The 27,742-nt window shown below is 47.6% G+C and overlaps 1 protein-coding gene across 1 annotated transcript in view; it reads left to right on the top strand.

Annotated features, from left to right (window-relative positions):
* The first annotated feature begins 1,541 nt into the window (after nucleotides 1–1,541).
* Nucleotides 1,542–27,742, top strand: part of LOC126184031 (uncharacterized) — a 29,231-nt gene continuing 3,030 nt past the window's right edge. The window contains exons 1-4 of the mRNA XM_049926389.1: nucleotides 1,542–1,577; nucleotides 5,214–5,419; nucleotides 15,275–16,990; nucleotides 24,263–24,404. Of these exons, the coding sequence (XP_049782346.1) occupies nucleotides 1,542–1,577; nucleotides 5,214–5,419; nucleotides 15,275–16,990; nucleotides 24,263–24,404 (2,100 nt within the window). The remainder of the gene's footprint in view (nucleotides 1,578–5,213; nucleotides 5,420–15,274; nucleotides 16,991–24,262; nucleotides 24,405–27,742) is intronic.

The raw sequence follows: 27,742 nt of genomic DNA, 5'->3' as shown, positions 1-27,742 counted from the left end.
TCGTCAGAAGATCAAAATGAATTACAAAATGATTTAGACAAGATTGCTGAGATATATGCATGGTGCGAAAAGTGGCAACAGACCTTGAACAATAAAAAAAAGTGCGAGTTTCTCAACACGATTACTAAAAAATCCGTTAAATTTCGGTTACACGATGAATCACACACATTTAAAATTTGTCGAGTCAGTTAAATTCCTCGGGCTTACAATTACCGCAAACTTAAATTGGAACCGTCACATAGAAAATGTTGTGAGGAAGGCGAACTAAAGACTACGACTTATCGGCAGAACACTTAGAACATGCAACAAATCTGCGAAACTGAGAGCTTACAATACGTTTGTTTGTCCTCTATCTGAAGTATTACTGCGTGGCATGGGATCTTTATCAGATAGGACTGACGGAGGATATCGAAAAAGTTCAAAAAAGGGTGGCTAGTTTGGTATTTTTGCGAAATTGGGGAGAGGGTGTCACGGATATGATACTCGAGTTGGGGTGGCAATCACGGCTGCGTTTTCCGTTGCGGCGAGATCTTTCTGCGAAATTATAATCATTAACTTTCTCTTCCGAATGCCAAAATATTCTAGTGATTCTCACATACATACTAAGAAAATAGTATCTTGGTAAAATAAAAAAATAACAGCCTGCACTGATAGAATTAGGTGTTAATTTTCCCAAGTGCTATTCGAGAGTGGAACGGTAGAGAAATTGTCTGAAAGTGTTTCTATGAGTGAGCCCTCTGCCAAACACGTTAGTGCCAATTGCAGAGTAATCATGTAGATGTAGCTGTAGGCGTAGAAAAGTTCATCGACAAATTTCGGATCAATTATTAGAAAGTTTGAAGATAGATCCTTGACTGTGCCCATTTTTTTCTGCTTCGTAAAATGACTTTGACCTCAATATGTGCGTTATATACATGAAAATTGGCGATTTATATCGTAATTTACAGACTTCGGAAGTTTGACGTCCCTTCCCGTAATTAGCAACAGCATTTAGCCTCTCATATGACAAAATTATATTTCTTTATCTCTTATTACCAGTCGAAAACTTCGGCAATCGAAATTAAAAAACAAAGTTGCAACTTTTCATTTAGAAACTCTGGAATTTCTAATATCAAACTAAATATAATTTCATGACATAATTGTAGCTCGTAGTTTCCATTTTGGTGTTGTGAAGTTCTTATGCCGTAGTGTGGAAATCCAATGTCGACGCATCAGATGATCATACAAAACGGCATACCTTTGTAAATTTTATATAGATCTTATATTTTCCTTTTCCTTGGCGCAGTGATTCTATCGAACCAGTCTACCTTTTCTCTATACAAGATAATCAAATCTCTAATGTAGACGTGCAGACAGTCTGGCCATCGGAAACTTGGCATCTCCGGGAAATTTGACTGGTCGGGGGAAATGCATATTGTGTACACTGCCGCCACTGTGGAGACCTCAGTGTACGTATACAGAAATGGGGAAGAGGGCACCTCCACTGTCAGCTGGCGGGCGCCGCGTATTTTTCTGGGGGGGACAGTGCGTGGATTACCGATATGAAGGGGGTCTTAGGCATCCTTCTTCTTTTGTTGGTAAGTTATATATTTCTGTTCGGCGGTAGGTAACCTATGACTTGTAATGCTATAGGGAAGTTTTTCTGGTTATCGTAAACTGACAATGTAATGAGTACCGACACACTTGTTTTCAGTGGTTTGTGCGAATTAAAATATGGGGATAAGTATGCGTGATAATGCCAGATCGGTGTTACAAACATTGAACCGCTGAAAGTATCTAGTTCCTCAGTTTGATTCAGCTAATGTTATGAAACGGGAATATGGCAGGTCTAAACAAATTTTAGTAAAGAAAATGCCGAGTGATGGAATGGAAAAATATCGTGGAACTAGGCTTAATACCAAATATGTATTACCGATAAATGATTCTTTCCGGTAATCATGATGAATTAGTGGTTTTATTCGACATATCTGAAAGAAACTTGTTTGTTTTCAGTGAGAATTAATAAAATGAAAACCCTGGGACTTCATACGCGTGAATAACTTTGGAGTAATCATATCTGTAGTCATTTTGGAACTAGAGTAGAATTTGCTCGACTTTAAGAAGGTGCTTGAATTCTAACTGCGGAAACTTTGGACTCTGTGATTACCCATAATGGTTTAATTTCCGTAAAAAAAAGGTAGAAAAATCCCTTCTACAGCTCAGCAGTCAATCCACTAATTAGATAAGCTTTCAAATGAGTCTTCAGTTTCAGGCATTGAGCAATTTTCTGATAGTCCCTGATGCATTAAAACATAGTCAAAATATTGTCCCTTACTCCCATGTGTCTAGGGCAGAAATCCGTCATAGTTGTCGCCAAGCTAGCTGGAATCTGACTTGCCGTTATTTGCTTTCCACATCCATTGTGAGTGATGGAGTGCAGATGTAGATTGCGTTGCGAAATAAGATGGTTTGGGAGGGAGACTGAAATTTAGCCCTTTCATGTGTTCTACACTACTTTAATAGAACCTTAGATTCGTCGGTTTTGATGTCACCTGGTACTGCCTGGATTTTTGTTAACGTTGTTGCCTGTTGCCTTACCGTTTATGGCGCTGTTTTTTTATGTTTAGTTTAGCTGAGAATTCAGTCTCGGCTTTGCTAGTTAGTGAATTTGTTTCTGTGGTTAAGTGACCATCCGCCACCCGTTCACAAACACATCATTTTCCTGGTAACTGCGGCAGTCTAAATATCAGAAGTGACAAATTCCTATTATGTGAAGTTCAAACCTTAGTCGATTATCGGATGTTCTAACATCGTTCTTCACCTCTGAAACTAATTTAGCAGTGTAAAGTTGCACCATGGTTACGGATGTTTCACTGTAGGTCTCTGTACAAGGGATTAGGCAAGTCATCTCCGTCGGAGGGAGATAAAGGCATATCATAATTGGAACCATGCTTAGTTAAGAACTGGTGCTAAAACCAGCCCTAGGCTTCGGGAAAGAATGCTTGAAAAGTTATAATGCAAATAATGAAATACTCAATAGCAGTGTTTATGAACTATGCAGCAGTATGCAAGGTTTGGAAAAATTTGTTCCAGCAGTGATTGCTTATGCTTAGTTGCACGAAAGTGTTCATAATCATTTCCCTTTGTGGTGTTAATCACTTCCGGCTAACGGCTTCCTGAACGAAGCAACGGCGGATATCCTCCACGTAATTGATCAACCGCGCTTTTGTCCCTGTAGACTTAAAGATATCACTCTATTCCTCTTATTTCTCCAACGGTTGATGTGAGATGGTACATGGTGTTTTAATCTCTACCTATTCGGTGCAGCACGTTCTTGGCTACTTTCTTATGGTCTTCCCTTTACTGATATTGCTCTCATTTCTCTCAAAATAATGGTTATATTGAAATACTTTTAGCTTCAGTTTCCAGCAAAGTGGTGCGCGGTTGGTTTTCTCAGGTTTAATAAACCTGCTACGTCAAAATTTGCTTATCTTAATTGTCGACTGACGCGACGTGCTGTCGCTTTCTGAAGTCCTTAGCTTCGCGGAGACGTCTTTCCCCTACCTATGACAGCTATTCTTAAAGATCTGAGAAATAGTTGTTGAATCTGTCGAGTTGATAGACCTGTTCATTCGTTTATAGAATGAAATGTAGTAACGTTTCGAGTGTAAACTCGAACAAAACATGTTCTCGTTGAGTGTATGGTATAGTATATGTGCGAACATGAAACTTTCAACCTTCCTCCACCAGTTACATACGCAATGTTTTTGTTGGCCTGTAATAAAAATTATTTTTTATCATCCTACATCATTTGGGTTTCGTGAACGTATGAATGGAATTGCCACAAGGATTATCAGATATCGCGTCGGAAGCACATGAAACTGACGAATTCTTAGTATCAATGACAGGAGCGAACAAGTCACCAGTGTTGAACTACTTCAGCCTCTTAGTTTTGAGCAGCAGTAACCTCTGAAGAAATAAAGTCTCATTGCCGTGGTGTAAATTCTGGTATCTCGGAAGCAACTTTCACGAACTTTAATGTAGTCCCTACATATATACTGGTACTAGAGTCCTTAACTTTCTTCTATCGATGTGATGCTCCACTTTCCTCAACCTTCCCGTGGTTAGGTGAACTAAAACATTCAACCATGATATAAATAAAAATCGCGAATCTGTTGCAAGTTTCGTGAATGTAATGTTGTCGAGTGATTAATTTGGACACGCTCGATTTTCTCCAGTAAGTTAACAGAATTCATGGTTTTCATTGTTCGGCCCATAAACTCGATGAGGAGACCCCTGTGGATGTGACACGTGGAAAAGACATAATTGACGCAAGAGTTAATGATTAGGTGTTGAACAGAAGTCCACATATCGCCAGTGAAGAGATAAGATGTGGAACAAGTAACTCTTAGACTTTAGTATAAATAAATACTGACGTTGTTAGACTTGTGTGTAAAACAAACCATTGATTACTGCATTTAAAATGTGCACTTGCTGAATGTGTTTTCATAAACCACGTGTCAGTGAAATTCGCAAACAGCTTCTCTTCAACGGTGTCGTTAACAACTTCCTAAGACTGCTGGTAGGTTACTGAAATTCTTCATAACTGATATTGTGGACCTAAGTACCTTTATATTCTTCCTAAACGTGGTAGTCGGAGATCAGTAGGAGTGTGGTATATTTAAAAGTTCAGTACGGAATATGTACTGAGAAGCAGTAGTTAGTACACCTGCTTCGTTAACGTTAACTGGGGTGTGGCTGCAGGATGCCACAACAGCCTCAAGCCTAATGCCGTGTTCCTCGCCTGGCAATGAAACGTCTCACATTAAGCGAGTGGCAGTCAACGTGTTAATAGGCTTCTGCAGGGAAGTAGTAAATCCACGCTATAATTAATTTACCTCGATTAGCCAGAAATAGGAAACTTGAAACCTATATCGGAAAAGATGTATTGCAAACAAGTTCTGTGGAGCCTTAGGTTCTAAAGTCTGGATTTCTGAAATGAAAATGAGTACATTTTACTTATACATAATTAAAAATTTGCTGCTGGCGTCATATACCCTTCACTTCATATTTGGTCAAACCACGCTGAAAAGAATTTGATAATTTGGAATCAAATAGTATCGACAAAAGATTAACTACTTGGTCTTGCTCTCTACAGTCGCGGTGCTGCTGCAAATGCAAACTGTAAAAGTGACATCTGAAAACTGGCTAAAATGTCAACGCGTATGTTACAGATGCTAACAGCTCGCTCCACGCCGTCTGATGACCCGCACCGGAAAACAACGGGAACTTCTTTCAAGGCCACGCTATCCATCACTTTAGAAAAAACGGACGCCTCGATCTGTAGTACTGCGACCACCACCAAATCGGCGGATTTGTCGTCTGCTTATCTGGCTACCGCAGACGCATCAGCTGCCGCTGCTGGAGAACATTCATTCAGGTCAGTACTTGAAACCGCTTCGGTTAGTCTCCGTTGTCGTGGAGCAGAAAAGAGTTTAAAAATTTACAAAACTAGGTATCTACGCCCATTCCACAAACGACTGCGAAGCACGTGGCAGAGCACTTTCCCTGTACCCGTTGTTAGGGCAACTTCTTGTTTCATTATCATATGATGCGCGGAAGACTCTCATCTTGTCCTAAATATCCCTACGGGAGCGATACGTAGAGGGTTGTATTATATGCCCAGCTTAATCATTTATGGGCAGAACGTGCATTCTATACCTACAGTGCCGACTTTGCAATAGTGATGACCCATTCTCAGAACCTTTGACAGAGACCTGAATTTTTGAATAGTATAATTTCACTCTTTTATGATTACTGAACCAGAATCATTGTGTAAAAATTGGTTAAATTTTAAAATCCACTTTCGATCCTTTAAGCAAATCATAAGTAGAAATGTTTCGGTGGTACAGCAGCAACAGTATACTAAGAAGGTAATATAGTGTAAAATTATATATACGTATCTGTGATAGTTCCCGAGATAATGGGTCAGATGTTGCGTCAATTTCAGGAAATAAATTTTAAAAGTTCTATTTGACATTAACTCAAATGTAGATGTATGCCACCTTTAGAAATCAGCATTAACTGGATCATGCTCTTGATCATTCTGCAAACATAAAAGCTTCTCTCCCTGACTCTCGCTACGTGTCATTTCCTCATCTGCACGCTGGGCTTTCATGATCCTAAGTCAGTTCATTTGCTGGAAGGCTAGCATTGTTCGCTCTTGGAGTGATGCCAAGCTGCTCCAGTACTCTAATTCTTCCCTTATTACCATCACTAAACGTTATCACAGTCACAAACATCCAAGCATAGGTTTCATTCTTTCATTTTTTGTATGCGAGCCCAAATGACATTCACACTCATTCAGGTTTTGAGTTAAACCATGGACATTCGGAAAAGTTAGGATGAGCTAACTCTGTTTTAGTTTCATAGCATTCCATGACTGCAGATAGTATGCTATTTTCGTGCCTAAATTGTTTCTCTGCACCTGCTGCCTGAGCTTTGCGATACTTGCGCCAGGTGAGCAATGACCATTTGCAGATGTATCAGTGGATAATTTCTAGAAGAATCTATCCCACACTGTTCTAAACCCCTGTCTGTCATGTGTATTTTCTCATTGCCAATCTATACTATTACTAGAGTTCATACTTTTTTAGCCGGCCGGAGTGGCCGAGCGGTTCTAGGCGGTACAGTCTCGAACAGCACGACCGCTGCGGTCGCATGTTCTAATCCTGCCTCGGGCATGGAAGTTTGTGATGTCCTTAGATTTACGTAGTTCTAAGTCTAGGGGTGATGGCCTCAGCTGTTAAGTCCCATAATGCTCAGAGCCATTTGAAGCCAGTTCATACTTTTTCTCTAAGTCTTCGTTTACTATTTAGTCCCTCCACAAAATGCATATGAAATTTCAGTTTACACACTGCATCCAACCACTTAACACGAGCGTTAACACGAATTAAAGGGATATAGTTGAGAACCAGTCATCTAGATAGAATAGTTCTGGAGATGGACTTAAGGAAGTCCATGCTGAATGACTGGATTTTTAGTTGGACTATTAACTTTGAAAAAATAAACTACACTTCCAATTGGAATTAATCAACAAATGATGCGTCAAATTATTCAGGATAGATCAAATATTATCAAGAGATAGTAATTGGAAAATGCCACTTTGACCAATTCCACCAAATGTACTCGCCTTAAAATTGGTTCTTGAAATTTTAGGTTTTCTTGGGTTACTTCGAGGCTGTCTTGAAGTGTCTGCCATTTCAGTTACCGTCTGTGACGCTCTGATGGGTCATACGGGGGTTGGTTCGAGAACCTTGGCACACAATCGATGGCTAGTGCTGCTACCCTCACTTCCTCCACCACAGCCGCCGCCCCCCCCCCCCCCCCAGGGGGTCCTAAACTCTATTGTAGATATGTGCGTGGCGAGCACGGGGCCCCGAGCCATTGCAGCCTTCTTTCTCTCCAGGGCTGCATTTCCTTTCCTTTCCCTTCCCCTCCTTGCTGCTTTCCCCTCTCCCTCTCCTCTCCCTCTCTTAGTGTCCTTGCTTATTGGCCCCGCTATCCTCCTGGTTCTGTTGGTTTTCTAATTCGGCTTTGTTGCATAATCATCTCCTCCTTTTGGCATTCCTCGGTCCCCCTCTGGGGTTTGACCTCCATTACAAAATTTCTCCTCCGTAGTGTGAGCCATTTGGGGAAGAGCACCTTACCTAGTGTCTCAGACATGCACCCTCCTGGTACATTCCATCTTTTCTTTCATGTCGTTGTCTGATGCTAGGGTGCATAGCCAGCACAGTAGCCAGCCTGTGTGGTGGGGTCGCTATGTACCCTTTTGGTTGAGCCCCCTGAACACACAGGGATCACACTTCTGATACCTGAGCTGTTACCTCCTCATGCATGCCTTGGAGTGGTTGCTCGTCATCCTGGAGCATCGGAACTCCCGGTAATGGCCGCCATGCTAGACAGCCCTTGCTGTGACTGGGTGGCGCCCGTGAGGAGAGCCCCTGATCGGAGCGGGTGGTATCAGGGCGGACGCTATGCAAATGAAACGCATACAGGTCCAGAACTCTTGCCATTCTTCTGCGGCCGTCTCTCTGTGTGGAACTGATTCCTCAAGTGCTGCTTCTCTTGCCTCTTCGTCCTTCCCTTCCATGGCTACCCCCTGGGAAGAGGGTCAGGCCTGTCGGCTAGGGGCAAAACCGTTCCCCCGTTACCTAGTTTGCACCAGGACTGATGGAGATACTCTCACCAATACCAAACCTTTATTCTTTGTGGAACACATTGACAAGTTTGGCGAAGTGGACTCCCTGAGCAAGATGCAGTCGGGTTCGTAGCTGATAAAAACTGTTTCAGCTGCCCAATCTGCGGCCCTTCGTGCCTGTACCCATCTTGGCACAATACCTGTGTCCATTACCCCCCACCAGTCTCTAAATATGGTACAAGGTGTGATTTTTCACAGGGACCTCATCCTTCAAACTGATGAGGAACTTCAGGACAATCTCGGATAGCGGGGTGTTAACTTTGTTCGGCGTGTTCAGAAGGGTCCTAAAGACAATTGTATTGATACTGGTGCTTTTCTCCTGGCGTTTGAAGGGAATACCCTCCCTGAGAAAGTTAAGATTATGGTCTATCGCTGTGATGTGAAGCTGTACATCCCACCTCCTATGAGGTGTTTTAAGTGTTTGCGGTTTGGACACACGTCCTCCCACTGTTCACAGGCCCCTCTCTGTGGTGACTGTGGACGTCCACTCCATGAGGGGAGTCCCTGTGTTCCCCCTCTTGTCTGTGTAAATTGTCATGGTAGTCATTCTCCACGTTCACCAGATTGCCCAGTATATCAGAAGGAAAAAAAGATAAGAGTATAAGTCCCTCGATCGTTTAACCTACACAGAGGCCTGTAAGAAATATGCACGACTCCACCCTGTGTCCATGACATCTAGTTACGCCTTGGTTACATCTTCACCTGTTCCTCCCCCTTCCTTACCCCCATCCCAGACCCCTCCTCCCCCCACCCCTGCGGCTCCCTCACCTTCTCCTGTGGGCGCTGCTCCCCCTCCCCAGCCGGAGAAGTGTCCCACTCCTTCGGCGTCTGCCGGTCAAGGGCGCCTCTCCCGGGATGCCCCTTCCCGGCACCTTCCAGGCCAAAGGTCTGCTGCCGCGCGACGACCGCGAGAGCCGTGGTCTGTCGGCCCCCAGGTCGCCTGGTCTCTTTCTGTTCCTGACCTTCCTGCAGCTGGCTCCTTCATGCCACACAGCCCTCCTCGATCTCAGCCTGAACGGGAGAAGAAACGTAAGTCCCGGGACAAAGAGCCTCTGGCGTCACCGGAGGTCCCTTCCCCGACTTCACAACCGGATTCTGACCTGTCGTTCATGGATGTCGCCCCCTCCTTGTCGGTGACGGGTGGGGACCTGGAGGTATGACTGAAAGTGTTCAGCCCCCATTTAAACCATCGTTCTGTGGTTCTCCAATGGAATTGTAATGGATACTATCGCCACGTTCCGGAATTGAAATCCCTTCTTTCGTCCTACTCTGCAGCTTGTGTGGTTCTCCAGGAATCTCATTTTACTGATGCTCACTCACCGACCCTCCGTGGTTTCCGTGTTTTCTGTCGAAATCGGGTCGGACCCATGCGGGCTTCTGGTGGCGTTTGTACATTGGTCCGTACAGACATTGCTAGCACGTGGATTCCTCTTCAAACTAGATTGGAAGCGGTTGCTGTTGCGGTCCACTTCGACTCTGCAATCACGGTTTGCAATCTTTCTCCCTCCTGACAGGACTCTTACACCTGCTACCTTAACCGCCCTTCTTCAGCAACTCACTCCTCCTCGGGGATTTTAATGCTCATCATCCTTTGTGGGGCAGTGCCTTTCCATCTAGACGAGGTCTTCTTATAGACCAATTTATTGCAGACCACGACCTGTGCCTTCTTAATGATGGTTCCCCTACTCATTTCAGTGCCGGTCATGGTACCTTTCCTGCCATTGATCTTTCTCGTTCTTCTCCCTCTCTCCTCATTTCATTACACTGGTCGCCACATGACGACCTTTGTGATAGTGACCATTTCCCGTTGATTATCACGCTCCCTTCCCGCTCCCCGATGGACATGTTGCCTCGTTGGTCTTTCCAACGCGCCGATTGGCCTCTATACACTGCACAGGTCGCGTTTTCTCCCTCTTTGTCGGGTTGTATTGATGACGTCCTACGTGACGTGTCTGACGCGATTGTTCGCGCTGCTAGCCTTGCTGTCCCGCGCTCATCTGGACCATTTCGTCACCGGCAAGTCCCGTGGTGGAGTACGGCTATTGCCATTGCCATCCGTGATCGCCGTCGAACTTTGCAACACTTTAAGAGGCACCCATCCGTAGCCAGCCTTACTACCTTTAAACGCCTTCGCGCTAAAGCCCGTTATTTAATCAAACAGAGCAAGCGGATATGTTGGGAACGTTTCGTTTCTTCCCTTGGTTCTACTGTCCCTCTGTCATGGGTATGGGCTAAACTTCGCTCTCTCCAAGGTTGCCATCGGCAGTCCACCCTCGCAGGCCTTCACCTCCCGGATGGCATTTGTACGGACCCATTAGTTCTTGCAGAACTTCTAGCGACCCATTTTGCAGTGGCATCAGCGTCAGCCTCCTATCCAGCTGCTTTCCTTCATCAAACACAGCGGGCTGAAGCTTCCACCTTATGTTTCACCCCTTGTGAGTCAGAATCTCACAACGAACCTTTCACTGAATGGGAATTTCTTACTGATCTATCTTCCTCTCATGATACGGCCCCTGGCCCAGATTCCATTCATAACCAACTTCTTCAACATCTCAGTGCTCCACAACGGCAACATCTTCTTCGGGTGTTTAACCGTATCTGGCTCCAGGGTGACTTCCCTTCTCAGTGGAGGGATAGCATTGTGGTTCCTGTCCTTAAGCGTGGTAAGAACCCCCTATCTGTTGACAGCTATCGGCCAATTAGTTTGACCAATGTTGTTTGTAAGTTACTTGAACGGATGGTAGCCCGTCGGCTCAATTGGGTCCTCGAATCTCGGATCTATTGTCCCCTTACCAGTGTGGCTTTAGAGAGGGACGGTCTCCAATCGATCATTTACTTCGCTTGGAATCCGCAGTCCAGCAGGCTTTTTCCCAGCGCCGCCATTTGGTTGCAGTGTTTTTTGACCTTCGCAAGGCCTATGACACGGCCTGGCGCCATCACATCTTACTTACCCTTCATCAGTGGGGTCTTCGGGGCCCACTCCCGATTTTTATCCGCCAGTTCCTGATCCATCGGTCATTCAGAGTCAGAGTTGGCACTGCTTTTAGTTCTCCACGAACCCAGGAGACGGGCATCCCACAGGGTTCTGTCTTGAGTGTCCTTCTTTTCCTCATTGCTATCGATGGACTTGTGGCCTCTGTCGGTTCCTTGGTCGCCCCTGCCCTGTATGTGGATGATTTCTGCATTTGGATTAGTTCCTCCTCGATGGCATCTGCAGAACGGCAGCTCCAGGTAGCTATACGGCGTGCCTCTGCATGGACCCTCTCACATTGGTTTCAATTCTCTCCTTCAAAATCGCGAGTGGTCCACTTCTGTCGCCGTACTACGATCCACCCTGATCCAGAGCTCTATCTCGCTGCACAAAGATTGCCTGTGGTCCCACAGTTTCGTTTCTTGGGTCTTCTTTTCCACAACAAGCTCACTTGGCTGCCCCATCTCAGACTCCTGAAGGTAGGAAGTTTCCGTAAACTCAATGTCTTTAGCTTCCTTGCCCACTCCTCTTGGGGTGCGGACCGTTCCCTCCTCCTCCGTCTTTATCGTGCTCTAGTTCTGTCTCGCTTGGACTATGGTTGTCAAGTTTATGGTTCAGCTGGTCCTTCCACACTGCACGTGCTGGATCCAGTCCACCATCGTGGTATCCGTTTGGCCACCGGTGCCTTCCCTACTAGCCCTGTTGATACTCTCCTGGTTGAAGCTGGGATCCCCCCCTTTCTGTTCGGCGGTCCCAGCTTCTGGTGTCTTACGCACTCAGTATCCGTTCCTCTCCCACTCATCCTTCCTATTCTATCCTGTTCCCAGACCATGGACGTCGCCCACCCGACTCCCGCCCTCGGGCGGGTTTACCAGTTGGGCTGCGCCTTGCGTCTCTTTGCCGTGATTTTCAGCTTCGTTCTTTGTCCTGTCTTCGTCGCTCCCTCCCCTCTACCCCTCCTTGGTTAGTTCCTCGGCCTCTAATTCGGATGGATCTCCGGCGAGGTCCGAAAGATTCCATCCCCCCGGTGGTGTTCCGTTCCTTTTTCCGCCAAATTTTATGGGAGTTTCGGGATGCTGTTTTCTACACTGATGGCTCTAAATCTGCTGATCATGTGGGGTATGCCTTCACGTCCTCTGTCGGAACGGAAAATCATCTGCTGCCACCTACATGTGGGGTGTTTACTGCGGAATTGATGGCAATTTCCCAGGCCCTTACCTTTATTAAACAGTCCCAACACAACCGCGTTTTGTTATGTACGGACTCGATGAGTGGCCTTCTTGCTATTGACCAGTGTTTTTCGCGCCATCCCTTGGTCTCTGCCATCCATGACCATCTCGCTGATATTCACCGTGCTGCTTGTTCCATTGACTTCCTTTGGGTCCCTGGCCATGTGGGTATCCCGGGTAATGAGCTCGCTGATCGTTTGGCTGGGGAGCAGTCACTTACCCCCCGTTTTCTGTAGCCCCTCCTGCAGCGGATTTACGGCTTCACATCAAATCCCACTTCACAGCCATGGGCAACTTCTTGGGAGGCTACTCACCTGTCTAATAAACTTCGTGCAATTAAGGTGACACCAGGCCCGTGGCGTTCTTCCTTTCGCCTGTCCCGAAAGGACTCGACCACACTGTCATCTCTGCATTGGCCATACCAGGCTGACCCATGGTTTTCTTTTGCGTGACGAGCCACCCCCACTATGTGGTTGTGGAGCCTTCCAGTCAGTAGCCCACATTTTGGTTGAATGCCCCTTCTTTTGGCTCTGCGTGCTAAGTATAGGCTCCCCCACACTTTAACTTTGATGTTGGCTGACGATTCCCGGATGGTCTCTCTGGTTCTCGGTTTCCTCCGGGAAAGAGGTTTTTATTCTCAGTTTTAAGGTTTTTAATCTCTCTGGTGTTGGGGCAGGGCGGTGAGTGTTTGGGTGTCTCCCACTGTAGCAGTGTTCGGAGATTGCCGATTCCCCTCCCTGACCGAAATCCTTCTTTCTTCCCCTTTTACTCCGTTTTCACCCTTTTTTTTAAAAAAAAAAAGGCTTGGTTAGTCTTTCTATTCCCATCCTTACTTTCTACATTCTAGCAGTTGTACCTTTTACGTCACAGGTGGTCTTGCCTATGCTGCTTCAGCATAGTGTTGGGTTCGTTCTCTTACCGACTTCCCTCATTTTGTTTTTTACCACTAACATGACTGCCCTTTTACGTTTTTACCTTTTTCCGTTTTATTTTTCTGACTTTACTACGAAGTCGCATTAGCGGAATGGAGCCTATTTGAAACAAGGGACTGATGACCTTGCTGTTTGGTCCATTAACCCTCAGACAACCAACCAACCAAGTCTCATCTTTTCTTTCTTGCAACTGATGTGACTCGATCATAGAAAGTCGTCGGTATATTTTTACATTGCTAAACTGCCTTGCTGTGACGGTGTTCATCCTTCCAAAGCAGATGCCGCCATTAGGAACATTCACAAGTGGAAAGGGTTTATTACTCTTTGGGGTAATTGGTAGTCACCTGCAAGCGCCCAGAGCAGAGTGAGCTATCTTTCATAGCCAATGCGTTTTTTGGTATCAATTTGTATAAAAGGCGTAATATTAAAGTGTCGGTTGGCATGTGTGGCAAACCACTGCCGAACCCGACCACTCACCTACACAACACGTTTGAAGCACTGAGCAGGCAACGTGTATCATAGTGGTTTCTGTGTTGTATCCGTTTTCAGTTTAGTTTTGCTCTCGTGTCGGGTCATCGACGACGTCCCTGAAAGATATATTACCACTGTCTTAAATACTTAATAAATAGCAGCTACTGCTAGTACTACATGTATCCTATCTGTCTTCGAACAGGAGTTGCCGAACCTTGTTGTAAATGTTGAAATTAAACTATTTACTTATCTCGATTATCATTAATTCTGAAATTACAATTAAGTGGTCTATTGTTAGACTTCTCGATTTCTCTTCAGTCTGGAGAATAAGCACGCTGTTTACTGTATAGGTATTTTACATTCTGTAAAACTACAAACCGTAACCTGTAGCCCAAAACTTAGCATAGATTGGCACTTGATACTGTTTAGTTGTTGAGGTTGGGCAGGAACTTCTCATTAACCATTACATTCATAACAACTTCTTGCTACTCAGCACTAATTACGTAACTACTAGAGCTACGCTCGACCAAAACTATGGTTCGGTAGTTTCGGTACAGTACATAAATGACTCAGTAATCGGTGGGATTACAGGTAGTGTTAGTAGCATTAGTCGAGAAAGAAACTGGGAGCCCATGACTTCTTTGCTTTTCGTTTGTTTTTGCCTGTGATTAAAATAACACCAGTGTCAATCCATTGTTTTATCCTCACAAAATAGATAACATGTTATATATAATAAAAATTAGTCAACAGCATAACGCCTGCGCTTCTATGTAAACAAACCAATTACTTTGATGCTAGTACAGTTCACCTGCACACATAAATTTGTAATTGTTTGTACACAATAGAACCTTCATGATAGAAAGCAAGTTTCCCATAAAGTGCGAAAGTTGAGTGAAAGCGACATTTTTTTATATAAATATTACGAAGTATTGAAGCGACATTTGAGGTTTCTTTTAAGAATTTGAGTTTTGTAACGCTATATAAACCTATTTCTATTCTTGTAGTATCCCTCTGTTTCATGTTAAAAATAAAATTCCAAATAAAATCAGAATTAAATATGGACAACTTTACTTTTGCTGTAAGTGCTGTTAATTTCTGAGTAACAAAGGACAGCTATGTAGAACAAGTCATAGATTGAAGCAGAGAACCGTTTAGAACTTGATGTGTGTGCTGTGCAGATTTCTGATCTCGTACGCAAACAAAGCGATGTAAATGATGTAACGCTCTATAGGTATGAAACACCTAACGCACAGGTAATGAAGTTGCGATCTTAACTGAACGAAGCTACTAGGAAAACTAGTCGTTGCTTACTTGATAATTGTCTACAGTGGTTTACAAGCTCTAACTAGTCTTGTAGGCAGTCACAGGAGCTTCCTAATTAGAAACTACTAATATGAATGTATTACTAAGCGTACTGTTGCTCGTGTTGCAGGTTACCAGACACCAGACACGAAGAATCGCCGGACTACTACGATGATGAAAATAACGAAGACGGGACAGCACCAGCCCCGGAAGGTGCTACAGACTATGAACCACCAGACTACTATGATGATGACGAAACTTACGAGGCAGCATCTGCAGATAGGAAGCATCCATCATCAGGTACAGCACCAGTCCTGGAAGGTGCTACAGACTATGAACCACCAGACTACTATGATGATGACGAAACTTACGAGGCAGCATCTGCAGATAGGACGCATCCATCATCAGGTACAGCACCAGTCCTGGAAGGTGCTACAGACTATGAACCACCAGACTACTATGATGATGACGAAACTTACGAGGCAGCATCTGCAGATAGGATGCATCCATCATCAAGTACAGCACCAGTCCTGGAAGGTGCTACAGACTATGAACCACCAGACTACTATGATGATGACGAAACTTACGAGGCAGCATCTGCAGATAGGACGCATCCATCATCAGGTACAGCACCAGTCCTGGAAGGTGCTACAGACTATGAACCACGAGGCTACTATGATGACGAAACTCCAGAGTCAGCCTCTGAAGATAGGCTGCTTCCAGAATCGGACAACGCGTCAGTCGCGGAAGGTGCGTGTTCAGCAGAAAGACAAGGGAGAGGTTACAATGCTTCGAGAGGAAAAGCTATGACGAGTTCGACGGGAGAATTGGATATCGATGATGCTGTCGCTGCTGCTGAAATTTCTCGACCAATAAACTGGATATCGTGGTTACCTTCGTGGTGTAGAAACTGGCCGCTCTATGGCCCATTAGGCGTGCCCCGTGACGTGCAACTCCAGGCATATTCACAAGCGTTGGAAGAACATAACATTGGGATTGGAAACTATTGGACACAGTCGTCGGAACCAGCTGACGATGACGAACAATCCCGCGCTGGAAACCCACAGACACATTACATTTCCCTCGCGGTACGACAGTCGCAGATGCTCCAAGAGTTTTATCAGTGGATTTTTCAGCAGCTGTCATCGCCGGAAGCTTCTGGTGACTGCACCCCCGAGTCACTACATCGTTTTCTAGACGCCTTAGAATACCAGGCCCATTTGGTGGAATCAATTTGCAACAGGTCACCCACTATGCGCTTGACGTGCAACGCTTCTAACTCTTCAATTTTCGGTAATTTCTTCTGGGTCATGGACACTCACTCTATCTGGATGCAAGTCTTCAACAACTGGGCCATTCGTCAGTTTGACATCGGAGCAGTGTCCCATGGACGTCAACGTCGGTTACCGACAGACGGCATTCCCTCATTTAACATGTCAAACTTTTCTATAAGAAGCCAGACAGCAGGGGACAGTACATTGGGCTTGGAAGCAGTCAGCGCAGACGTTTGTGGTGTTGAAGAGGTCCGTAGAGTAAGAGAACCAGAATTGATTCATAACGAAGATCTTAACGCCATGTCAGAAGCAACTGCTGAACACAACTCTTACCCCATTCAGCGACAGCTAGAGTCTCGCAATCAGGAAAGAAAGTTCCCTACGTGTCTACTGCAGAGCTTGTCAGTGACAAGCCAAGAAATACAATGGCCAGGACTGGAAAGGTTCAGGGACCAAGAAGCGGGAGTCCCATCAGAGGATGTTCGGGATGAATTCGAAGCTGCATTTGCCCCACTACAAAACAGAGTGCACCCAAATCTTGCTGATGGACAAGATGTAAATCCGGATGAAGGGTAAGTATTAAAACAGCTCTTTCCTAAAGAGCTCATTTGGTAATGGCACAGAAGCTACTATTTAAGGATATCGTAAGTGTAATGCTCACGAAATGTAAAATGAAAATGGCAGCAATATAATAGCAATTGCTGCTGCTGCTGCTGCTGCTGCCGCGGCCGCTGAAGCAAGAATAGAGGAAAATGACTTACACACCCCCCTGCGGGTTCGGGGGTTAGAATAGGCCCGCGGTCTTCCTGCCTGTCGTAAGAGGCGACTAAAAGGAGTCTCACATGTTTCGGCCTTATGTGATGGTCCCCTCTCGGGTTTGACCTCCATCTTTCTAAATTATTCCGAAGAGCGAGCCAATTGGGGAAGGGCGCCTTACGTGGTGCACTGTATCCGTCGTGCATTGAGACCTTTAGCCGGCTTTTTCGTCGTTGCAATAGTGTTCCGCTCGTTTTCCATCTCTTGGGCGAGGATACGTCCCTGGATGCGATTCCCACGCTGCACTCTGCAGTGTTTATTTTAACTGCGACGACGACCTTGGACAGTTTTGCACCTAAGATCCAGCACGGTAGCCAGTCCGTTGTGGTGGGGCCGCCATGTACCCTCTTGGTTGTAGCCCCCTGACAACACAGGGATCGCTCTACTGATGCCTGCGCCGTTAACTCCCCACGTATGCCAAGGAGTAGATGCCCGTCTCCCTGGGGCATCAGGACTCCCGGCAATGGACATCCTGCCAGGTGGCTATTGCTGCGGCTGGGTGGCGCCCGTGGGGAGGGCCCTTGGTCGGAGTAGGTGGCATCAGGGCGGATGACCCGCAATGAAGCGTGGTACATCATCTCTCGCTGGCGGCCAGCCGCCAGCAGTCTCTAAGCGTTCTCGGGCTCAATTTAATGCTGAAAAGTACAATCCGAAAACGTTCCCCTCTCTGGCCACGCCGTGGGAGGAGCGTAAGTCTCAGGATGGAGGTAATAGTTATTCGCCCCGATTCTTGGTTTGTACGAGAGCTGATGGGGAGTCTTTTCTCTCCACAAAGCCTCAGTTCTTCGTCGAGCATTTAGAGGACAAGTTTGGGGAGGTGGAGGGCTTGTCTAAAATGCGCTCTGGCTCAGTACTGATACAAACGGCATCCTCCGCCCAGTCACGCAGGTTACTTGCTTGTGACAAGTTGGGGGATGTTAACGTTACTATTACTCCACATAAGAGCTTAAATATGGTCCAGGGTGTTATTTTCCATAGGGACCTCCTTTTGCAGTCTGATGACGAGCTGCGCGCCAACTTAGAACGTAGAGGTGTTCATTTCGTCCGGCGCGTTCATCGGGGTCCGAGGGACAATCAGGTTGCTACCGGTGCCTTCATCTTGGCCTTCGAGGGTGATACGTTACCGGAAAAGGTCAAGGTGATGGTCTACCGATGTGACGTCAGGCCCTATATTCCTCCCCCGATGCGGTGCTTCAAGTGCTGGAAGTTCGGCCATATGTCTTCCCGCTGCACTTCCAGCCTCACATGTCGAGATTGCGGACGCCCATCTCATCCCGATACTCCATGTGCCCCGCCTCCCATCTGTGTCAACTGCGGGGAGCACCATTCACCTTGCTCGCCTGACTGCAAAGTCTTTCAGAAAGAGCGCAAAATTATGGAATATAAGACCCTGGACCGGCTGAGCTATACTGAGGCCAAAAGGAAATATGACAGACTCCATCCTGTGAGAATGACATCTTCTTATGCAGCTGCTACGACAACTGTGCTAGCCCCATCAGTTTCGAGACTTCCAGCCAGCTCGATAAGCAGTACGACTCCTCCTGCCCCCTTGCCTGTGGGGGGCTCTACCCAACCGGTTGCTCCTGCACCACCTACCTCAGGAGCAACCTCCTCCCACCCGTCGGGGACGTCCGTCCCCGCTTCTCAGCCGGAGAAGCGTCTAACTTCTTCGGCTACTCTCGCCCGTAAGAGTTCCCTTGGGACCCTCCCTTCCCAGGGTTCCACCAGCGGGAAGGATGACGGCCGCCAGTGGCATAAGTCCTCACCAGCGGCCGGGCGTAGGGCTTCACGATCCTCCTCTGTCCCGGAGGCTGAATCGGTGAAGCCTTCCCAGCCGGTGCAACCCAAGGTTCAGCGAGAGAAGTCCAAGAGAAAGACCTCTAAGGCCACAGAACTTGCGGTGGCGCCAACCCCACCGCACCTTTCGCGCTCTGCGTCTGAGGATGCAGTCGAGATTCTAGCGTCCGCTGAGGACCTTGATCTCGCTGGTCCCTCAGACGCCATGGATGCCTCTCGTACGGGTACTGAATCGGTGGCAGTGAGTGAACAAGCGGCGTAAATTGCCTTCCCAGTCCTTTCACGCCTTTCTCAGCCATGGACAATATCATCCTCCAGTGGAACTGCGGCGGTTTTTTCCACCATCTAGCTGAGCTCCAACAACTTATCAGCCGTCACCCTTTCTTCTGCATAGCTCTTCAGGAAACTTGGTTTCCAGCAATGGGAACCCCCGCCCTCCGTGGCTATCGGGGTTATTATAAGAACAGGGCAGCGTATGAAAGGGTGTCGGGTGGCGTCTGCCTCTATGTCCTTCACACTCTGCACAGCGAGTCTGTCCCTCTCCACACACCTTTAGAGGCTGTCGCTGTTCGGGTGTGGACGCCACAGGCTGTTACCGTCTGCAGTCTTTACCTTCCACCGGATGGTGATGTCTCGCAGCATGTCCTGGCTGCGCTGATAGCCCAATTGCCGCCACCTTTCTTGCTATTGGGCGACTTCAACGCCCATAACCCTCTGTGGGGTGGGTCAGTGGCAACAGGTCGAGGCGCCATCGTTGAACATTTATCGTCGCAGCTCGATCTCTCGATTTTAAATGATGGTGCCTTCACACACTTCAGTGTGGCGCATGGCACATACTCCGCCATTGACCTTTCAATATGTAGCCCTAGCCTCTTCTTGGCCCAGACCTGCGAAGGAGTGACATGGAGGCCAATGGTGGACACATACCGCTCCCAGCACTCCTTCTTGCCTTGGCGGATAAGGAGGCGGGCCCGCGCACGCAGCCGTTTGAAGGCGATAAGGTGGTCTAAGGAGGGATGCCGCTTGTGACGCTGGAGCGCCCGCCGGCGATCTTTAATCGCTTCAGCGATCTCAGGCGACCACCAAGGCACAGCCTTCCGCCGAGGGGACCCAGAAGAACGGGGAATGGCAGATTCGGCGGCAGTAACGATGCCGGTGGTGACCGATTGAACCACCGCATCAATGTCATCACTAGAGAGAGGCTCAATAGCGGCAGTGGAGGAGAACAAGTCCCAGTCAGCCTTATTCATAGCCCATCTGCTAGGGCGCCCAGAAGAGTGACGCTGTGGTAGTGACAGAAAGATCGGAAAGTGTGCCAGCGTCCCTGCGCTCTCACTGAATGGAGCAGTTTGTACTGACTGCGACGTCATTGCAAACCGCTTAGCAGAGCATTTTGCTATGAGTTCCGCTTCTGCGAATTACCCCCAGGCCTTCCGCTCCATTAAAGAGCGGATGGAACGTCGGAGCCTTTCTTTTCGCACCGACGCTTCTGAACCCTACAACGCTCCATTCAGTGAGTGGGAATTTCAGAGTGCCCTTGCCGCTTGCCCTGATACCGCTCCCGGGCCAGATCGCATCCACTGTCAGATGCTGAAACACCTTTCAGTGGACTGCAAGCGACGCCTCCTCGACCTTTACAACCGTCTCTGGGTCGAGGGCGAGTTTCCGTCGCAATGGCGGGAAAGTATTGTCATCCCCATTTTGAAACCTGGAAAGAACCCTCTGGAGGTGGACAGCTACCGTCCCATTAGTCTCACCAACGTTCTTTGCAAGTTGCTTGAACGGATGGTGAGCCGGCGCTTAAATTGGGTACTGGAGTCTCGGGGCCTTCTGGCTCCGTCTCAGGGTGGGTTCCGGAAAGGCCGCTCCGCCGCCGACAATCTGGTGAGCCTGGAGTCGGCCATCCGTACTGCCTTTGCCCGCCGTCAGCACCTGGTCGCTGTCTTTTTCGACATGCGGAAGGCGTACGATACGACATGGCGTCATCACATCCTTTCTACGCTTCATGGATGGGGTCTTCGGGGCCCTCTGCCGATCTTTATCCGCAATTTCCTGTCGTATCGTACCTTCCGCGTGCAAGTCGCAGCCTCCTATAGTTCCACCCACGTCCAGGAGAACGGTGTGCCACAGGGTTCTGTTTTAAGTGTCTGCCTGTTTTTAATAGCCATTAACGGGCTCGCTGCGGCCGTGGGAAATTCTGTCTCTGCTTCCCTGTATGCTGACGACTTCTGCCTTTATTACAGCTCTACTGGCATTGCAGCTGTTGAACGTCAGCTACAGGGCGCTATCCGTAAGGCGCAGTCTTGGGCTGTAGAGCATGGGTTTCAGTTTTCGGCAGCCAAGACCCGCGTTATGCATTTCTGCCGGCGCCGAACAGTCCATCCTGAGCCGCGGCTTTATCTTGGCGACGAACTCCTTGCTGTGGTGGAAACCCACAGGTTTTTGGGGGTGGTTTTCGATGCCCGGTTGACTTGGCTGCCTCATATCCGGCAGCTTAAACAGACGTGTTGGCGGCATCTAAACGCTCTGAGATGCTTGAGCCACACCCACTGGGGCGCCGACCGCTCTACCCTGTTGCGGCTCTACCAGGCGTTAATCCAGTCTCGCCTGGATTATGGGTGCCTAGCTTATGGCTCAGCATCCCCATCTGCGTTGCGGGTGCTGGACCCAATTCTCCACAGCGGGATACGCCTTGCCACTGGTGCTTTCCGCACCAGCCCTGTGGACAGTGTACTAGTGGAGGCAGGTGTACCTCCACTGCGGTTCCGGCGCCAACGTTTGCTGGCCGCTTATGCGGCCCATGTTCTAAGCTTGCCCGGGCATCCAAATTATCGTGTCCTGTTCCCGCAGTCAGTCGTCCATCTGCCAGACCGTCGGCCCCGGTCGGGTTGTCCGATCGCCGTACGCGTCAAGGAGCTTCTCTGTGGGCTTGGGTTTTTCCCTGTTCCACCTCCTTTCCGGGTGCCTCTGCGTACACCCCCGTGGTGTGTTCCTCGCCCTTGCCTTCGGCTCGACTTGACACAGGGCTCGAAGGACTCGGTCCCTCCAGAGGCCTTCCGCTGCCGCTTTTATTCCATCCTGGCCACGTATCAGGGCTCTGGAATTGTTTACACCGACGGTTCGATGGTTGCTGGTCGTGTCGGGTATGCGCTAACTCTAGGGGACCATTCCGAACAACGGTCCTTGGCGGCTGGCTGCAGCGTTTACACTGCTGAGCTAGTCGCCATCTTTAGAGCCCGAGAGTATATCCGCTCCTGCTCAGGTGAGTCCTTCGTTATCTGTAGCGATTCCCTGAGCGGTTTACGAGCTCTCGACCAGTGTTTTCCTCGTTCTCGTCTGGTGATGGCTATCCATGAGTCCCTGCATACTCTTGCGCGTTGCGGCCGCTCTGTGGTCTTTGTGTGGACCCCCGGTCATGTCGGTATCCCGGGCAATGAACATGTTGACCGCCTGGCGAAAGAGGCCACGAGTAAACCATCTCTGGATGTTGGCCTCCCAGAGGCTGATTTGCGGGCGGTCCTCCGCCGAAAAGTTTTTGCGCTTTGGGACGCTGAATGGCGCGATCGGATTACACCCAATAAACTCCGTGCCATTAAGGAGACAACGACTGTGTGGCGGTCCTCCATGCGAGCCAACCGCAGGGACTCAGTCGTCCTTTGTCGGCTCCGTATTGGCCACTCCCGGCTAACACACAGTTATTTACTGCGCCGGGAGGACCCTCCTGTATGTCGCTGCGGGGCGGCTTTGACGGTGGCCCACATTCTGTTGGCCTGCCCCCTCTTAGCTGTGGTCAGGCAGACATTTGCGCTGCCTGATACGCTCCCTGCCGTTTTATCCGATGACCCTGTTATGGCTGCCTTAGTTTTACGTTTTATTAGGGCAGGGAGTTTTTATTCTTTCATCTGAGTGTTTCTGTTTTATTTTTTGTTTTGATTCTGGCCTTTGGCCTATGATTTTAAACTGATCTTTTAATGTGTTTCTAAGTGGTTGGCTTTTCCTTTTTTATTTCTATGGTCGGCCAACCACTGTCACACTCTGTGTGGTTTTAGTTCGTTTTGTCTTGTCCTTGTCTCCGTTTCTCTTGTTCTGTATCGTCTGTGATCTATTCTGTTCCTCGTTTTTATTCTCTGTGGATGTTCTTTGTCTTTGGAAAAAGGGACCGATGACCGTAGCAGTCTGGTCCCTTTCATCCCCCAAACCAACCAACCAACCAATGACTTACACTATTAATGTCTGTATTAAACGTAGTATATGCGTATTCTTCCCGTGTATGCATCTGAGGTACACGCGGGTGTAAAAAAGTGGCTCTTATCCATTTAGCCACATTTGATTTGCTGGCGATGTATGGGAACATTTTCAGTAAATCTGTTTACCGAATTCCTCTAATTTTTCTGACATCAGTATACAAAATAGCGGTATAGTGAGGTTTTTCTCACTTTGAACGCGAGATCTCAAAATTTTTTAGTTTCTCCACGTTACAGAGCGCCTTCGACAGCTAACCAGTAGTTCGAACATTTAAATAACCCTCTAGCAACGCCGTAACTGGTGACAAATCACCTAGATTGTCTTCGAACCGTTTCCTACGGCGAATAACCATTGATCGTGAATGGTAAACCTACCACGTTTTAGGTAACGGCGACTGTGATTACTGTGTATGCCTGTAGGTCACGACGCATTATGGGGAAAATGGCAGTACATCAGCAGTGACTCTTATTTGGAAAGAGTGGGGATCAGATTCTCGTGCTGCCATTTTTGTTCGATTCGTTAAGTGCAGTCCACATTCTCCAAGGAAGTGGTCCCTATAACAACTTTGATGTTACCAAATTGCGCTTAAAGAATCAGTGTAGTGGTATTTGAACTTAGCTTGGAATACTGAAATTTGAGGTAGTGACTGCCAGCTGGTTACTCACAATATCGCCAGGATCCTTTATTTAGGATGAAGTTAAATCTTGAGTAACATTGGGCTACCATGTATAACATTCTCATCAAAGGCCTCTTTGGTGTAGTAATACTTACTTTGTCTGAAAGTTGACTGTGAAAAGATGTTTCAGATAATGCGCTCTCTGTAAGAGCATCGCCTGGCAGTCTTAAGCTAGCTTAATTTCAGTGAAAAATATTGCTATCACTTCGAATGAAGCATCTGAAACCTGGTACAGTGACATTAATGCATCTGAATTTGTGCTCTTTCAAATAAGTGGTAATGGACAAATCTATGGGCGGTTTTCTTTCAGCTTCAATGATGATCACTCGCAGCTAGCAGTGCAGTCAAAAGAACGAATGACAGAAAGTGTGTCATTGGATGAGGAAGAGCACCTGGACATGGATTCTGATCCAAGAAACCTTCGGGGCTGCTCAGAGATACCTGTGTTGCAGGTATGTACCCATTATCATAGTAAAGGTAAAATTCTTGGCAAAGCTTAAATCTGCTGTGCATAGGTAACTTTGTTATTATTGCCATTGACTTTAATGTTATCTTGTCAGCAGAAAACCAGTTGAATGGTAAAGACATATTACTAATGTGATCGCGATTTGGGGGGGGGTGTGTGTGTGTGTGGTTCTGTGTGGTTGTGTGTGTGTGTGTGTGGTTGTGTGTGTGTGTGTGTGTGGTTCTGTGTGTGTGTGTGTGTGTGGTTCTGTGTGTGTGTGTGTGTGGTTCTGTGTGTGTGTGTGTGTGTGTGGTTCTGTGTGTGTGTGTGTGTGTGTGGTTCTGTGTGTGTGTGTGTGTGTGTGGTTCTGTGTGTGTGTGTGTGTGTGTGGTTCTGTGTGTGTGTGTGTGTGTGGTTCTGTGTGTGTGTGTGTGTGTGGTTCTGTGTGTGTGTGTGTGGTTCTGTGTGTGTGTGTGTGGTTCTGTGTGTGTGTGTGTGGTTCTGTGTGTGTGTGTGTGGTTCTGTGTGTGTGTGTGTGGTTCTGTGTGTGTGTGTGTGTGTGTGGTTCTGTGTGTGTGTGTGTGTGTGGTTCTGTGTGTGTGTGTGTGGTTCTGTGTGTGTGTGTGTGTGGTTCTGTGTGTGTGTGTGTGTGGTTCTGTGTGTGTGTGTGTGTGGTTCTGTGTGTGTGTGTGTGTGGTTCTGTGTGTGTGTGTGTGGTTCTGTGTGTGTGTGTGTGTGTGTGTGGTTCTGTGTGTGTGTGTGTGTGGTTCTGTGTGTGTGTGTGTGTGGTTCTGTGTGTGTGTGTGTGGTTCTGTGTGTGTGTGTGTGGTTCTGTGTGTGTGTGTGTGGTTCTGTGTGTGTGTGTGTGTGTGTGGTTCTGTGTGTGTGTGTGTGTGTGTGGTTCTGTGTGTGTGTGTGTGTGTGTGGTTCTGTGTGTGTGTGTGTGTGTGTGGTTCTGTGTGTGTGTGTGTGTGTGTGGTTCTGTGTGTGTGTGTGTGTGTGTGGTTCTGTGTGTGTGTGTGTGTGTGTGGTTCTGTGTGTGTGTGTGTGTGTGTGGTTCTGTGTGTGTGTGTGTGTGTGTGGTTCTGTGTGTGTGTGTGTGTGTGTGGTTCTGTGTGTGTGTGTGTGTGTGGTTCTGTGTGTGTGTGTGTGTGTGGTTCTGTGTGTGTGTGTGTGTGTGGTTCTGTGTGTGTGTGTGTGTGTGGTTCTGTGTGTGTGTGTGTGTGGTTCTGTGTGTGTGTGTGTGTGGTTCTGTGTGTGTGTGTGTGTGGTTCTGTGTGTGTGTGTGTGGTTCTGTGTGTGTGTGTGTGGTTCTGTGTGTGTGTGTGTGGTTCTGTGTGTGTGTGTGGTTCTGTGTGTGTGTGTGGTTCTGTGTGTGTGTGTGGTTCTGTGTGTGTGTGTGGTTCTGTGTGTGTGTGTGGTTCTGTGTGTGTGTGTGGTTCTGTGTGTGTGTGTGTGTGGTTCTGTGTGTGTGTGTGTGTGGTTCTGTGTGTGTGTGTGTGTGGTTCTGTGTGTGTGTGTGTGTGGTTCTGTGTGTGTGTGTGTGTGGTTCTGTGTGTGTGTGTGTGTGTGGTTCTGTGTGTGTGTGTGTGTGTGGTTCTGTGTGTGTGTGTGTGTGGTTCTGTGTGTGTGTGTGTGGTTCTGTGTGTGTGTGTGTGGTTCTGTGTGTGTGTGTGTGGTTCTGTGTGTGTGTGTGTGGTTCTGTGTGTGTGTGTGTGTGGTTCTGTGTGTGTGTGTGTGTGGTTCTGTGTGTGTGTGTGTGTGTGTGTGTGTGTGGTTCTGTGTGTGTGTGTGTGTGTGTGTGTGTGTGGTTCTGTGTGTGTGTGTGTGTGGTTCTGTGTGTGTGGTTCTGTGTGTGTGTGTGTGTGGTTCTGTGTGTGTGTGTGTGTGGTTCTGTGTGTGTGTGTGTGTGGTTCTGTGTGTGTGTGTGTGTGGTTCTGTGTGTGTGTGTGTGTGGTTCTGTGTGTGTGTGTGTGTGGTTCTGTGTGTGTGTGTGTGTGGTTCTGTGTGTGTGTGTGTGTGGTTCTGTGTGTGTGTGTGTGTGGTTCTGTGTGTGTGTGTGTGGTTCTGTGTGTGTGTGTGTGTGGTTCTGTGTGTGTGTGTGGTTCTGTGTGTGTGTGTGTGTGTGTGTGTGTGTGGTTCTGTGTGTGTGTGTGTGTGTGTGGTTCTGTGTGTGTGTGTGTGTGTGTGTGTGTGTGTGTGTGTGTGGTTCTGTGTGTGTGTGTGTGTGTGTGTGTGTGTGGTTCTGTGTGTGTGTGTGTGTGTGGTTCTGTGTGTGTGTGTGTGTGGTTCTGTGTGTGTGTGTGTGTGTGGTTCTGTGTGTGTGTGTGTGTGTGTGTGGTTCTGTGTGTGTGTGTGTGTGTGTGTGGTTCTGTGTGTGTGTGTGTGTGTGTGTGGTTCTGTGTGTGTGTGTGTGTGTGTGTGGTTCTGTGTGTGTGTGTGTGTGTGTGTGTGGTTCTGTGTGTGTGTGTGTGTGTGTGTGTGTGTGTGTGTGTGTGTGTGTGGTTCTGTGTGTGTGTGTGGTTCTGTGTGTGTGTGTGTGTGGTTCTGTGTGTGTGTGTGTGTGGTTCTGTGTGTGTGTGTGTGTGTGGTTCTGTGTGTGTGTGTGTGTGGTTCTGTGTGTGTGTGTGTGTGTGGTTCTGTGTGTGTGTGTGTGTGTGGTTCTGTGTGTGTGTGTGTGTGTGGTTCTGTGTGTGTGTGTGTGTGGTTCTGTGTGTGTGTGTGTGTGTGTGTGTGGTTCTGTGTGTGTGGTTCTGTGTGTGTGTGTGTGTGTGTGGTTCTGTGTGTGTGTGTGTGTGGTTCTGTGTGTGTGTGTGTGTGTGTGTGTGTGGTTCTGTGTGTGTGTGTGTGTGTGTGTGTGTGTGTGGTTCTGTGTGTGTGTGTGTGTGTGTGTGTGTGTGTGGTTCTGTGTGTGTGTGTGTGTGTGTGGTTCTGTGTGTGTGTGTGTGTGTGTGTGTGTGTGTGTGTGTGTGTGTGTGTGGTTCTGTGTGTGTGTGTGTGTGTGTGGTTCTGTGTGTGTGGTTCTGTGTGTGTGTGTGTGTGTGTGTGTGTGGTTCTGTGTGTGTGTGTGTGTGGTTCTGTGTGTGTGTGTGTGTGGTTCTGTGTGTGTGTGTGTGTGTGGTTCTGTGTGTGTGTGTGTGTGGTTCTGTGTGTGTGTGTGTGTGTGGTTCTGTGTGTGTGTGTGTGTGGTTCTGTGTGTGTGTGTGTGTGGTTCTGTGTGTGTGTGTGTGTGGTTCTGTGTGTGTGTGTGTGTGGTTCTGTGTGTGTGTGTGTGTGGTTCTGTGTGTGTGTGTGTGTGTGTGGTTCTGTGTGTGTGTGTGTGTGGTTCTGTGTGTGTGTGTGTGT

This window comes from Schistocerca cancellata, chromosome 4 (genome assembly GCF_023864275.1).
Source record: "Schistocerca cancellata isolate TAMUIC-IGC-003103 chromosome 4, iqSchCanc2.1, whole genome shotgun sequence".
Taxonomy (NCBI): Eukaryota; Metazoa; Arthropoda; class Insecta; order Orthoptera; family Acrididae; genus Schistocerca; species Schistocerca cancellata.
This window is presented reverse-complemented; position numbering and strand designations above follow the sequence as displayed.